Source organism: Chiloscyllium plagiosum, unplaced genomic scaffold (assembly GCF_037043375.1).
Source record: "Chiloscyllium plagiosum isolate Xiang-an unplaced genomic scaffold, Cpla_swu_hap1 HiC_scaffold_3, whole genome shotgun sequence".
NCBI classification, from domain to species: domain Eukaryota; kingdom Metazoa; phylum Chordata; class Chondrichthyes; order Orectolobiformes; family Hemiscylliidae; genus Chiloscyllium; species Chiloscyllium plagiosum.
In genome coordinates, this window is record NW_028270141.1 from 65,098,574 (window position 1) to 65,113,942 (window position 15,369).

The following is a 15,369-nucleotide window of genomic DNA, read 5'->3' on the forward strand; positions in this document are numbered from 1 at the left end:
GGTGATATCCTAAATGCATGCATGAACAATAACTAAAATGTTGTTGCACATATCTCATATATTCCTTTTTATAATAATTTCTTTTTGAGGATACTTAATGTTCTATTGAAGAACACTTACGATCTTGTTAGTTTGTTAACTTACTTTCAGGGCATTTCCCAACCACTGCAACTATGTGGCCAGCCTCGTCCAACAGCACTACAATGTCACACTTTAAGCTACTTGCTATAAGGCATAAGGCCACCAAATCCAATAGAAATGTGAGGTCTAATTCATTAGCAGGAAAGCATGTAGCCTATTTCCAATACTACCCTGCAAAGCAAACAAGTGGCGAGAAACTCAGTAGTGTGATGGAGAGAACCAATTCTTTTTCTTGCTTACTACAAATTGTTCCAATACACACGGCTTACTCCAGCCTCCAAAAAATTATGTTTGGCTTTTGAAACGTTTACACTGACATTGAGGCTTCTGATTTGAATGTAGTTTTGTTATATCTTCACAACTGTCATTGACATTACGTAGATACAAAGCTGACTTCAGATACCAATAAGTTGATTTTAAATTATGAGATAGAGCACTATTTTTATTTTGTAGAAAGTGTCAAATGAATCTAAGGGGACTTACATAAGGAGAGTAAATAATACATGTAATTTTTACATGGATAAAATAGAGTGTTTCTGGACAAGATTAGGAAGGGGCATTGAAAAAATCTCCTTCATAAAATGGGCCTTTTTGGACATTTGAATTACATAACAACTTTAATGAATCAAACACAATCAATGATGAAACAATCACTTGATTCAGAAGGAACAGTAATATTTGAGACCATGAGAATATGATGTCGCTTTTTAGCCACATGGGGTTAATCACAGACTTCTTAATGTATAAAATAGTGAGCTATGGTATTCTCAAACAACAGAAATGTTTCTTTGGTATATAGTAATTTGCCAGAAATGACATATTGTAGAATTATTTTATTATTATTAAATAAGACTAAGGGAAACAGTTTCCCAGTAGATAGATATACCGAAAATGGAAATACTTTCATCAATATTGGATTAATGCTTTCATCTCTTTCCATCAGAAATGTATTTTCCATGACCACAAATGCAAACTCTTCGCATAGGTAATGTCTTAAAAACTGTCCTACACATTTCCAAGTGCACAAAGTTTTTTTTTCAGTGATATGATATGTGATTACATTATCAGATCTCATATTAATGAAGAAGAACGGATTATAAATATAAAAGACTTTTTGGCAAAAGTTCATGCCACAGGAGACTGAGTGGTTTTCACTAACATTACTGTTTATAAAATAATTGTTGGTCACAACCCCTATTTTGTATGATAACATTTTCTGCAAATAACAATTAAGCACACACTTACCAACATTAATACAAAGATCTTGGTGATAAAGGGCTGGATGTTTCCACTCCCCTGTCAGTTATTATGGTGGCTGAGAGGTTTGGTAAGACCCAGTGGCTGGCCTTCCCACCATATACATTCGTTCTCTGACCTGTCTGAAGTCTTATGGTGGCAAGGGGGAAGCCCTCCACCCTCCTTTGAGCTTATTAAGACCCTTCATTCTCATTAATACCCAGATAGGGGCAGAGGGGGGAGGCAATGGCCTTATGATATTATTGCTTGACTGTTAATCCAGAAACCCAGAAATATTCTGGAGATCTGGGTTCAAATCCCACCATAACAGATGGTGCAATTTGAATTCAATGAAAATAAATTACAATTAAGAATCTAATGATGATCATGAATCCATTGCTTATTGTCAGGAAAAAACTCACCTGGTTCGCTGATGCCATTTAGGGAAGGAAACTGCCATCCTTGTCTGGTCTCACCTACATGTGATTCCAGAACCATAACAATGTAGTTGACCTTTAACTAGGAATTGACAAAGGATGCTGGCCTACACAGCAATGTCCTTATCCCATGAATGAATTTTTTTAAAAGTCTCATTTTTAAGTAATTAATGCAGTTCCCAGCCTTAAATGACAGTAGTGCTTGGGTAGAGTACTACCACTCCCCCAAATGTTTTAACTGAGGGAAGGGGAATGGAGACCATATCAAGCAAAAATAATTCACCCAAAATGTTATGTTGAAAACACAAGTCACATTGGTAAATGCTCACCTCAGGGTGCAATGATAAATACCTGTGCTGTCAGTTATTTAAGACCACACCATCATAAGGCTACAGAACAGTATATACAATGATTGTTGTTTGGAAGCTTGGGCATAATGGTCATATAATAAGTAAAATTAATCTGCACTGTGTTTTTCAGGTAAAAGTTTTACATTGACAATTACAGTATTCACAAACCCACCTCAAGTGGCCACCTATCACAGAGCTATAAAAGTTACAGTGGATGGGCCAAGAGAACCAAGAAGTAAGTGGCACTTTCCTATGTTCGTTACTGATATGAATCATTCAGACAAATAATGGTATTTTTGTTTGTTTACATGAGTTTCCAAATCATTAATCATTTTAAAATCAATGATTCTGCTGGATCATCATGTGTCAAGATGACATAACTAGAAACTGTCTGATAAAGCTGTGACTTTGAGTCTGCAGTGGCCATTTCAAGACCAATCCAATGAATCAAGCTTCCCCATTGTTTCCTCATATTCCTGTGAAAGTGCTTAAGCATTCTCCAATGCTGATGAACAATAGTCAGCAAAATCTCCATTAAATTATGACATTGAAGCTTCCTGTGCTTTGATGGTAATACATCCAAAATGTAAAGTTTACTGATGAGAATTCCCAATTTGTGCTCAGTTATCTGATCCTGGCCATTTGTGTAGCACAACAGAGCATTATACCATCTTGCGGCACACAAACCATCAGGATTTTAAATTTGATGTGAATATTGACACCCTTCCTTTTTAGCTCATTACATCTGAATTAGCTACAAAATAATTAGCTTTGGCATTTTTGGATAGTTACCAAATGGCCATGAAATGAACATAAATCCTCAATATTTTGGAGGTGCAGTCACTTGTCATTTTTGATGAACAACAGCCATCTTACTGTTATATTATTATTCTCACATAGAATTCAGTGGTATCAAACCATTATTCAGGACAAAGTAGTTTACATAATATTTTTGTGTTCATTTTCAAAGTCAATGGATCAAATGGGCTGATAATCTCATTTAGAATGTATGCAATGATTCCACTTATTACATAACTTAAACATGGTTTAAAATGGTATTATGCTTCAGTGCAGACTGTTCATTCATCAAAAAACATGCATGTCTGCTTATTTCATATTCCAAATTTTAAATTTTAGAAATAAACAGAGTAAAATATGCTTTTACAGAAGTAAAGAACAGTAAAGCACAGAGGAAGCCATTCAGCCCATTGAGTCTGCACTGCACTAATTTCAAAAGCAAGCCAGTTAATCTAGCTTCCCCATTGTTTCCTTGTATTCCCATGAATGCTTTTCTCTTTCAAATATTTATCCAATTTCCTGTTCAATGCTATTATTAAATCTGTTTCCACTGTCCTGTTCAGACCGTGTGTTCCAAATGTTTGCCATTCAGTGCTTAAAAATACCATTCTCATGTCTCCTCAGGTTCTTTAGTCAATCAGATTAAATGTGTCTGAAATCTTGTTATCAACCTTTCAGTCATCAGAAACAGTATCTCTTTGCTTATTCTATCTCAATCCTTCATGATGTTAAACACTTTATCAAATTTATCAATTTATCTCTGCATTGAGGAGAACAACCACATTTTCTCCAGTCTAAAAACATAATGATAATTCTTCATCCCTAGAATCATTCCAGTAAGTCTCTCCAGTAATCTCTCCAAGGTTTCATGTCTTTCCTAAAGTGTAGTGCCCAGAATTCAACATAATGTTCCAACTGTGGCCAAACTAATACCTTATATGTGTTTAACATACATTTCTGACTTTTGTGGTCAATGCTTCTATTTTTAAAGCCAAAGATTCTGTCTGTTTTAACAACTATCATTTTTAAAGACTTGTATGCAAACACAAGATAACTGTTTTTTGAAATTCCTTCAAACTTGTGCCTTTTTTAATTGTTTCTCCATATTCTTCCTACCACACTATCTCACTCCACGCCTAGCTGCGATTAATTTCGTCCATGGTTCTCTCTGTCTCTTGAAATCTATTAGTATCATCCCTACTGCTTTCTGTAGGTTGATGAAAGGAAGAGTGAGGAAAACAAAATAAGATAAATAACAGGAGAAAAAGAGAACATGAGAAGCAACAAAGGAAGATAAAAGAAGTAAACCACAAAAAGAAAAGCGAAGTCAGGGAAGAAAAACATTAATTAAATATAGTGCAGAATGGTATTATAAAAATAAATAACAAATATCCGTGTATAATCAAAGAAACAAATATACTGTGTACAAACATGTGAAGAAAGGGAAAGCATGAGAACCATTTCAATGTCTTCCTTATGATTCCTTTTTAGTTTTTACCTAGGTGTTTTTTTGTACTCTTTAGCAGAACCCAACAGGATAGATATGTTTCCAGGTTTCCTTCTGAGGGAGACAAATTTCCAGTTTTGCTCTTAAAAAAGCAGTTACCAAATTTTGTGCAGTGTAAGTATAAATTAGGGGAAGTGATGGTCTAGTGGTATTATTGCTAGACTGTTAATCCAGAGACCCATGTAATGTTGTGGGAAACAGGGATTGAATCCCATTGCAGCAGATTGTGGAATTTAAAATCACCCCTATAATTTTAGTAAAGTAATTTCCTGATCTGGTACTTCCAGAGGTGGATGGTGCTTGCAGACAATGCATCATGTATTTATAAGCCTATGATTTTTCTACCTGTTATACAGAAAGGGGAATACTACTTCCAACCAAAATCACTGGATTATAAAATCAGCCATAGTGGCTTTATCATCAATACTAGTAGCAACAGAGAAAAGATCATTTTAAAACTGTCCTTATTTCCATACAAATGCAAATTTTCTGAACAAAAACCTTTGTTCATTAATAGAGCTTGGGTTTCAGCTTCATGTGGGAAAGATTCCAGCAGTGAAATCCAGCAGGAAGATATGTAAGCCTCAAATATGATAGGCATACTATTTAAATAGTACTTGTCAGCCTGCAATAAACTAAAGACGGTTGGGTAGAATAAATGTTACATCAAATATTGAATATTAATCTGATTTTATTTATTTGTCATTACACATGGGTAAAACATCAGAATTAGATGTGAGTAGAATTTCTGCTTGGACTGCCATGGTAAAATTAAATGATGAGCGTAATATCAGTAGCTGTTTAATGTTTAAGCCATTGGGCACTGAATTAAAACTTGTGCACAGATTAAAAAAATAATTCAAGATTATTTTCTGTAGTTCTGAAGAATTTAACAGTACTTTGTATCAACAACTTGATCTCATTATTATCTTCTTCAACAACGTGTCTATGCCAACAGAATTTATGTGATTGAGAACAACAGTTCTGAAGTGTCAGGCTTTGAGAGCAATGGTCAGGGCATTCATAATGTGAATGGGTTTAAGTGATGTATGATTGACAATTTAGTGTAGGTAATTCTGGAATTAATATATGCTACATTGTTGACTGTGGTCAAGACTGAACTCAAGCAGAACTAGACAAGTATGATTATTGGACTACTCCACATGAGCATACAAATCTTGAAGTCACATGATACCAGATTATAGTCCAATAGGTTTATTTGAAATCACAAGCTTTTGGAGCGCTGGTATCATGTGATTTGTGACTTTATCCACCCCACTCCAACACCAGCATCTCCACATCATACAAATTATGCAATGTTCTTTTATAACAACTTGAAAATGATTCCTGTAGACTATGCTGTTCAGATAATCAATCTATTTTATACAAAGATCCTTTTTGCGGTATTTTTATTGTAGTAGTTGATGCAAGATGCAAGAAGGCGACATTTATTTACTCTGCGCCATTGGCATTTTTCTTCTTGCCCTACAAGACAAAGGTTTTATAATTCTGGCTCCAAGACTGCTAACATATGATGCTAAGGATTGTGTGTAATGATTCTGAGGTTGTGTATCTCCTGTGTAGAAGGGAGTATGTAGGAGAACAAGAGATTACTAAGAAGAGAATGGGACTATGCCTGCACATGAGATAGATGGTTAGTTCCATCATCTCTTAGAGCTTCAATATTGTCCTATATAGTATTCTCTATAAAAAAATTTAGGGATTGTGATTTATTATGTACCATGTTGTTCTGAAAATAGGAAAGTTCTCTTGAGCTCCAGCTAATTTAAGGAGTGTGTACAATGATAAAATGTGAGATTATTCTGTTGCCCAGTCTGATTTCCTGTTATGACGTCCCTTTGACGTTTAAGTAGAACAATTGTTCCAGACATAATTAATTAGATAGATGAATTATATAATTTATTATAATTTTCAGTTTGTACTTATGCATGAGTAACTGTAGATGGTCAGCATTCAAAGAATTGTTATATTACATGAACTCTTTGGATGGGTGGAAGAAGCAAAATATGAAAACACTTTGGGGTATGCATACTTAAAAAGGTTACTTGTACAAAAAAAATCTATATTTGAAAAGGGAGCGTTGGAGGGTCAGTGCTGAAGGAGTGCTGCCCTGTTGGAGAGTCACTGTACTGAGGGATCTTTTGGATTCATGTAAATGATCCTGTGCCCATTATTAGGGATTGGGGCAAGATTTTTTAAATTAGTTTCATCCATGAGATGAATTGACTGCTACGTTCAGTTTCACAGTTATCCAGTGACAAATGCTTGACGTAAATGCTGACTCAACCAGGACAGACCATGACTGAAACTGTGCTGAGTTAGCAGGATTTCACTGAGGCAGCTGGTATATTATTTGACCTGTGTGCCAGTCCCCCCCACAGCAGCTTGGGGGAAATGGAAGATAAGGCAGAATTCTACGCCGGATAGCTGTCATGTGTCTCCTGTTTGATGGTGATGTGGAGCCCCATGTGAGGGTTGCAGGGATGCAAATGGCATTCAGGCAAGTGTGGTTTGGCAGTGTTATCATAGAACAGTTCCTGCATTAACAACGAGGCCATTCCACCATTGTGTTGTTGCTGGCTCTCTGCAATAGCAACTTGCTATGTCTCATGCCCCTGCTCTTTTCCCTGTTGGCCATTTGGCCCCATAAGTCTGTCCTACCATTTAATAATGCAAAGTGATTCACTTTGGAAGGTCGAATGCTGAATACATGGTTAAAGTTACGATTCTTGGCAGTGTGGGGGAACACTGGGATCTTGGGGTCCACATACATCGATCCCTCAAAGTTGCTGCCCAAATTGATCAGGTTGTTAAGAAGGCGTATGGTGTTTTGGCTTTCATTAACAGGGGGATTGAGTTTAAGAGCCACGAGGTTTTGTTGCTGCTCTATAAAACCCTGGCTAGACCACACTTGGAATATTGTGTCCAGTTCTGGTCGCCTCATTACAGGAAGGATATAGATGCTTTAGAGAGGGTGCAGAGGAAATTTACCAGGATGCTACCTGGATTGGAGGACTTGGCTTATGAAGAGAGGTTGAGTGAGCTTGGGCTTTTCACACTGAAGAGAAGGAAGAGAAGTGACTTGATAGAGGTGTACAAGGCATTGATAGAGTGATAGCCAGAGACTTTTCCCCAGGGCAGAAATAGCTGTCTCGAGGGGGCATCATTTTAAGGTGATTGGAGGAAGGTTTGGGGGAGATGGCAGAGGTAACTTCTTTACACAGAGAGTGGTGGGTGCATGGATTCCAATGCTAACAGTGGTAGGAGAGTCAGAGACTGCTGGACAAACACATAGATGGCAGTAAATTGAGGGATGTGTAGGTTTGGTTAATCTTAGATTAAGGGAAATACTCGGCACAACATCGTGGGCCGAAGGGCCTGTACTGCGCTGCACTGTTCTCCGTTCTCCGAATCTCATGGACAGCATTCACCCCATCAACTATCTCTGCCTGGTTGTTGCACCAATGTTTTGTCCTTTAGAACCAAAGTAAATTGCTTTCCTAAAGCACAAGTTCCAATGTGACATCAAAAAGTCAGCAGCGAATGATTAATCAGGATTTTAGCAGTTCTCTTGTGTAGTAGGTAAGAATGCAGTTTTATAAATGTTTGCTAGATCTATTTAAATGATATTTAGCAGCTGATCACATGCAAATATTTCATCAGACAATCTGCAGTATGTGTGGGAGCCTGCACTGGATAGACAGAATATTCAGTATGTTGGGAGTACGAAAAATTAAGGCAATACCAAATCAAATTCAGGGCAAAATCTTTATCCTAGACTTGTGTATGTATGTTAAAGTTTGTAACCTCTCCACTAACAACCCCTCCTCAGAAGTCACATCTCACATTTTCACAGAGTTTGCTTTTGGTGAGTGCACTCAACAGCATCAAATCTGGCTATTTTAACTCAGGTCTCCATCACCATACTGTAGGTCTAATTTCCAGCTGAACCCAGTGAAATCAAAATGGAAGCTAGCAAGTGGGAGTGGGAAGTGCAATGAAAGGAGTGAGCTGGAAGTAGTTAAAATTGGGGCTATTTTTGAACAATATCACTTTCACACCTCAAATTCTTATCTTGGTTTAGCACAGCTAGAGAAAGCCTCTAGTTAAAAGACCATCAAAAAGGATGGAATCCAGTTCCCCATGGAGTCTGATCCTTTTTTTAAGTCCAACCATTTGCAGTGGGGTGGTTATATGATATGTGGGAACTGGGTTGTCACACTAATGCCCCAAAAAAGATTCCAATTTTCATGAGACATAGGGTTATTGAGCCACCTGCCCCTTTGGGAGGAGGCACATTACTGTAATTGGAGGTGGACACTGCTAATGCACTCGTATTAAATTGACAATTGACCCTGGGACTCTTGTGGCACAGTGTCCCTGTGCCATTAGGTGGGCATTCAAGTCCCACCTGCTCCACAAGTATGTATGAGCAGGGTGAATAAAAAAATCTCAACAATTGACCCTGTCACTAGGATTTGGAATGGGATTGACATCCATAGTTGCAGATGGTCAAACTGCAGACGCTGAAAGAATTTGGCTTGTTTGTCATTTTGTTTCAATACCAGGTAGTCCCACCAATTTCATTAGTAATTCAAATTCTGCACCAACACAAAGGACTTGCCGATCATTGTGACTTGAGGAAAATGATATTAATATGGAGTGTTACTGGTGTTATTGGGTGAATAATCAATGTAGTCTAACAATGTTTTTTGGTGTCAAACAGTCTTGCAAGCTGAGGGGAAAAAGGGAAATGGACATTGCTTTCAGATTAGCAAGATTTTGCAAGGTGCTTTCCTTTCTGATTTAGAGTTTCTGTGTGCTATGTTCATAAAATGTCACAATTTCCAGTGTGTTTAAAGGATCAGCTTTCCAGCTGTTGACAGTTGATCTCTTTAACTCACATGTCAGTAACAGATTTTTTTCCACCGTCTGTTTCCAAGCAAGCAGGTGTTTTATTTTAAAGAGAAAACATCTGGCATTCCCTTTTGGAAACACTTCTTAAGAGTATATGACCATCATGCACTAAAAGATTAAATATTCCTCCATCTTATAATTGCTGTGTTTAACTTTGAACTTTTTCCCCATTGAGCTTTGATTCAACATTGTTTAAAGGATTTCATTACTAGATGAATTTCTAGATTGCTCTTTTTCTTTCAGTCCTTTAACTTTTCAGTGGTTAAATAGTTGGTCAGGGCAAAAGTGACACATCTAGAGCCAATTGCTTGTGCAATCCTCTGTCTTTCTGATGTATTGACCCAGAGTACTTAAAATGTTATCAGTGCTCCTGAACAAGTGTATAACGAGTTTTATTCAGAATGTGCTCAAGTAGTTATTTAATTCCTGAAATAAATTATCAGGTCACCTATTGCAAAATGAGTTACTGCATTAAATAACCCAAATTAAGTATCAAAATTTCATCTTTCAGATAAATTTTTGCAATGCAATTAAAAGGTAAATGCAATATGCAAATTTTTAGAATTATTGACAGTTTGTCATTAAATTCAAGAATAGATAGAGCTTGAATAATATAGATTTTAATTTTCAAGATGATCAACCAAAAATAAAAACAACACATCAGGAAGATCAAAATATGTTCACAAACAAAAACATTTTTTACCTTTCAATAAAATATTAATGCTTTGTACCAATGTTTAGTCATTTTGCTTTGGTTTGTTTGATTTGCATATCATTATATTTTCAATGATTAACATACGATATAAGATAGAGACCGTCTCAATAGTTACAAAAATGGCAGAGGAGGCAAAATAATCAGAAATCCCTCCGCCAAACATGACACCTACCATTTCTTGGGGTGGGAAATAGAACAATTAACTGAGTGATCTGAGAAGAAGAATACCCTTGTTTGACTTTGATAACCAGGTGTCTTGGAGGATTCTCCTTTTAATCTGAAAGTGATTCATAGGATCTCACTTTGATTGTCCACATCTTCCATCATTAACACCACCAGTCAAATATCTTGTGAATAGCAAACATGGCATATAAAATGTGTCCAAAGCTTTCTTTTATCATGGTTTAAAACTGCGGGACATGCAACAAAATGGCAAATATGCAGGATCCAAGCTCTGAGATTTGTGTCAAAAAACAGTTGACTGCTTACAAATCACTTTGGGATCAATTTGACAAGGTTCTTACTAAACTGATTCCTGAAGAAGGGCATGTGCCCGAAACGTCGAATCTTCTGTTCCCTAGATGCTGCCTGACCTGCTGTGCTGTTCCAGCAATAAAGTTTCAGCTTTGATCTCCAGCGTCTGCAGACCTCACTTTCTCCTCGAAGGTTCTTACTAAATCATATTACCTGAATCTTACTGATCTATGGACTTCTACTCAATGTTAATGACTTGAAATCTTTTATAACAGAAAGCAAGGTGTGCACACACTTCATGGAGCTCCATCACATACGCAACTTTAAAGTTGCAGTCTTTAACTGCGGTTCAGAATATTTATAAATGATTTTTGATGACATTGAGAATGAAAAATTATGAACTCCATCGTAACAGGACAAAGTACATTGTACAGACATCTCAATACCATTCACTTCTGGTGTTGTTTGAATTCATTAGTCCATTAGGGCTTTAAATAGTTCTTCTGCTAGTATATCCTTTAATGTCAGGTAGTTAGAGCTATTTTTCATGTGCTACTAAATGGTATACAAGCTAAAACATGCATTTCTAGTGAAGTGATTCATAAGTATAATCCTTAGCACAGGTAATAGTGTGCAATCACTTTCTTGTTCATTACATACATGCGGCATGAGTTTAAATTCACCAAGTTCATACTCCCAATGGGAACTATGCTTGAAATGGGGTGCCTAAGACAAAGCACCATACCCCTTCCTCCCTGTGCTCACCTTGAGTGCAACACTCCAGTGGATTTTGGGGAATACTAAATTTACCCCAAAATAACAAGAAAGGATACACCTTGTGAGATAAAACTGAAAGTTCTGGCGAAACACAGCAGATTGGCAGCATCTGTGGGAGAAAGAAACAGTTAGCATTTGAAATTCAATATAATTTCTTTGAAACTGAAAGGGACTGCAAAATGATGAGTTTTATGCTGGAGGAAACGGGGAGAATGAGGAGCAAGTGAAACAGTTGGTGAAGGTAGCCCAAAGCAAAAATCAAAGGGAGTGTGAATGGTAGCAGTGAAACAATGTAGATAAAAACTAGGTATTAATGAAAGGTGGTAACAGCAAATAATTGGTTAGTTCTACTGAGGGAAACCCCATGCAAACAAGACACAGAGGAGCATAATCATATTGGAGGACAGAATATATGAATTTTGTAAGAGTGGACATTTATTGCAATGCAGAATGTTTTACTTCCCAATGAAGTAATTGCCCCAAATTTTCCGATCAGAATCAGAAGCCCAGTTTCCAAATCTGATCAGAACAAAACATACACTCGTATCCCGTTATGACCAGTCACCAAGTCAGGTTCCCCAATTTGTTACAGTTCCAGATGGGATATCTGAAATCCATTAAGCTCCCAGGTGAGGAAAGGTAAATTGGCTTCCCTTCTTTATATACCATCTTTGTTGGTTGTAAAAAGGTTTCTTTTAAAAGGTTGCCTTCACTTGTGGATACATTTCTCCCAGAACAAATGAATTCATGTTTTAAAAGGAGTCATTTAACCTGGCTTTCTTGTGTTAAAAACAGTGGGTTGGTGCAGGTGTGAGGATAGGGTTTCTGGTGGATGAAGGGTAGTTGGTGTGGTGGCCAGTGGGCGAGGAACTATGGCATCAGTAATGTGAAGCTTTGGGGCACAAGTTGGTTGAGGGGGTACAGTTTCAAGATGGGTGTCAGGGTGGCAGCTGTGGCAGGTAAGGTCTTAGGATCTGTGGGTGGTCAAGTTGTAACTGCAGGCTTTTCAAGTGTGTGAAGTCTGGAACAAAGGTGTGGTCTTTTGTATTTAGGACAGAGGTGGAGTCAGAACAGGTCGATTCAAGTAGACTGCTTTAGTGTGAATCAAGGGTTTTAGTTGACAGAGCTAGTTACAGAAGACAGGGTCCACATTGGGTCAAGTTGGAATGGGTGGGAGGTGCAATGGAGGGGGTCAGGTCTGGAAGTTGGAAGGTTCAGTCTAGAAGGTATGGGTGGCCTGCTTTGTTTTGGAGCTTGAGTAGAGTGGGATGTGCTTTGAGTCATGTCTGGAGTGATAGGGAAGTAGGGTGAGGTCATGTCTGGGTCCTAAGAGGGAATGTGTGGTTGGGTTGAGTATGGAGTGACGGTGGGAAGAGGGCTATTGAAGCTGATGCTAAGCCAGAACAGAGGGGAGTTTGAAGATGAGAGACAGGGCAAGTCTAATGCAGAATCTACTGGTGGGTGGTGCTGGGTGTTCATATAATGTGCAATACGAGTGAGTGGGGGCTCAGTTTTGTAGAAGTTAAAGCAGATTTTAATCCTTTAGCATTACTTGGCTAATTATTCAGCTAAGTAAATCAGAATTCTCTGAATTCTCCAACTCTAATTAAGGGTCGGGATTTGTTTGGAGGGATACAGACGCCCAGTAATTTCCTATCAGATTGTACATAAATATCTGTACAATTCTCATATATTTAGTATGTCAGAACTTACACATGCTCCTGACATTCTCCAGGGTTCCTCTCATCTCCAGTTACCTGGAGACTAGAAGATCTGGACCATTATATTAGAAATTGTTGAGGGATCTTTGTGCTTCTCTTCATCTTCCAAAAATTAAAACTTTTGTGAAACAGCTTTGTAATTTAAGGTGGAGAATGAGGAGCAAGTGAAACGGTTGGTGAAGATAGCCCAAAGCACCCCTTTAAAAGTCCTTGGCTTGTCTAACACACTAGCAAGGAATTACATTCTTATGGTGGTAGAATTGTGACAGGTTTAGTAAATTTTGTAGAAGTGTGCATATTTTGTGAGTGTTTCCTGTACTAGAAATAGCCTAACGGAACTGCAGCTTTCTTGAACTTACAAAATTATGGCAGAACAAAAAAGAAAAAGAGCTGTGGAAAATGACTACAGCAGCTTTCTGTTAACAAGGAAGTGCTTGCCACAGAAGCTTCCTGCTTTCAGCCACATCATCAAAATCAAGGAATGATGGTGACAGCTCAGTTTGCAAAATTTGGGATGGCTCAAAGCATTGGTCAATCAATCAAAAACTGAAAGCAACATCAGACAATCTTTCAACTCCTCTCTGGTCTAAATTGAGATCATTTGGCTCCTGTTGTCCATGAGCTCATAGTGAATAATTGCATCAACGTCATGGTCTTGCCAGAAACCTGGCTGAGGGATGATAGTTTTCCTTGAATAAAGCCTCCCCATCAGGCTATATCTTCCACCAGTTTCCCCAAACACACTATTGTGCAGATGGTGTGGCTTTTATCACCAAAATGTCACCTTGGTCTGTCTCTCTACTCCTTGAATACTTCATCTTCCTTTGAACTCTGATTCTGGATCAACATATTTCACTTCAAAATTCAAAGCAATTGTCCTCTGTCTTACACTAATTATGAACATTTTCTCAATAAGCTATCTTCACTTTCTTCACTCAGCCTGATGTGCAACTATCAAAGCTCATCATGTTCTCTCTCCTCTGAGCTCATCTGTGCCTTTATTACTTTTTGATTTGATGATTGTAATGCACACCTAGCTGGCCTTCCACTTTCCATGATTCTAATCTCAAGGTTATTGAAAATTCCACTGTATGTTTATTCACTGACACCTGTGCTTGCTGATCTGCACTGACTCCCTGTTAAGCAGCATTTTGATTTTAAAATACAAATTTGTTGTATTTTTTTTTTAAATCAGCAGGTTATTCACAATATGCTCTGCCAAGGTTTTTAAACCGCATCCTTCTTTATTATGGAGAAGAGTACATTTTTGGAAAGCTGACATTACTGTGCCCACCAGTTTGCTCATAAAAAGATTTTCCAGAGATCCTTGCAAACAGGCAGAAATAATATAAATTATCACTCAGAAGTGAACCTAATTTTGAATATATTTCATTTGATGACTATATTCTACAAGCATGCAAAAATGAAGTTCCATTTCCCACACTATGGAGTCATAGAGCTGTACAGCATGGAAATAGAGCCTTCGGTCCAACTCGTCCACAACAACCAAATATCCTGAATTAATCTAGTCCCATTTGCGAGCATTTGGCCCTTATTCCTCTAAACCCTTCCTACAGTACACTGCAGAATTCTTGAAGCATTCTGTCTAAAATTTTGAAATGTAGTTTCTTTTCAGTAGTGTAGAATTTCACCGAAATGCTTTTGTTCAAATTAGTCTACTCTCCTAAAATTTGGGCATTTTTTTCACTTAGGACAGGTCATTTTCAAAAAAAAAACAGTCTCCAATTAGACCATTGCTGCAAAAGTTTCTTGTCTTCATTGCTCATTATTTGTTCAAGTTATTAATAACATTAGAAGGTTGTTCTAGTTCGCTGTGTAGGTTTTGATTTTGAAGCTATGGAGTTAATTAAAAAGGCTACTTAACTCAATGTTTTAAAAAGTACTGACATCATCCTTGACATGAACTAGGCCGACATGCCATGATTGAATTTTTTAAAAAGTGTCCTTCATTAAGTTACACTATCGTCAGTCAGTCCACCCTCATTCAGAGAGATCATAACCTAACATCTTCTTCAGGTCTTTACCTAATGGCTTACTGCTGGTGTTTATTTATGTATCACTGTGCTGTGATATGTAATTACAGGTAGAGCAAGGAGGGGTTCCAAGACCATCCAACTGGAATGGAATTGAACCCTCTACTGTTGATTTTAGTCTGATCTGTATGCTAGCCCTTCAGTTAATTGACCGTTCCCAATTATAAGATAGTCTCTACTAATTGAAATCAGGGATTCAGGAGAAATGTCTTAACAGAGAG

The 15,369-nt window shown here is 37.6% G+C and overlaps 1 protein-coding gene across 4 annotated transcripts in view; it reads left to right on the forward strand.

Annotated features, from left to right (window-relative positions):
* The window catches only part of LOC122543810 (runt-related transcription factor 2), a 157,426-nt gene that overhangs the window by 71,633 nt on the left and 70,424 nt on the right, over positions 1-15,369 (forward strand). For all 4 annotated transcript variants that reach the window (XM_087979828.1, XM_043682622.2, XM_087979835.1 and 1 more), the window contains one exon: positions 2,295-2,399. In XM_087979828.1, the coding sequence (XP_087835954.1) occupies positions 2,295-2,399 (105 nt within the window). The remainder of the gene's footprint in view (positions 1-2,294; positions 2,400-15,369) is intronic.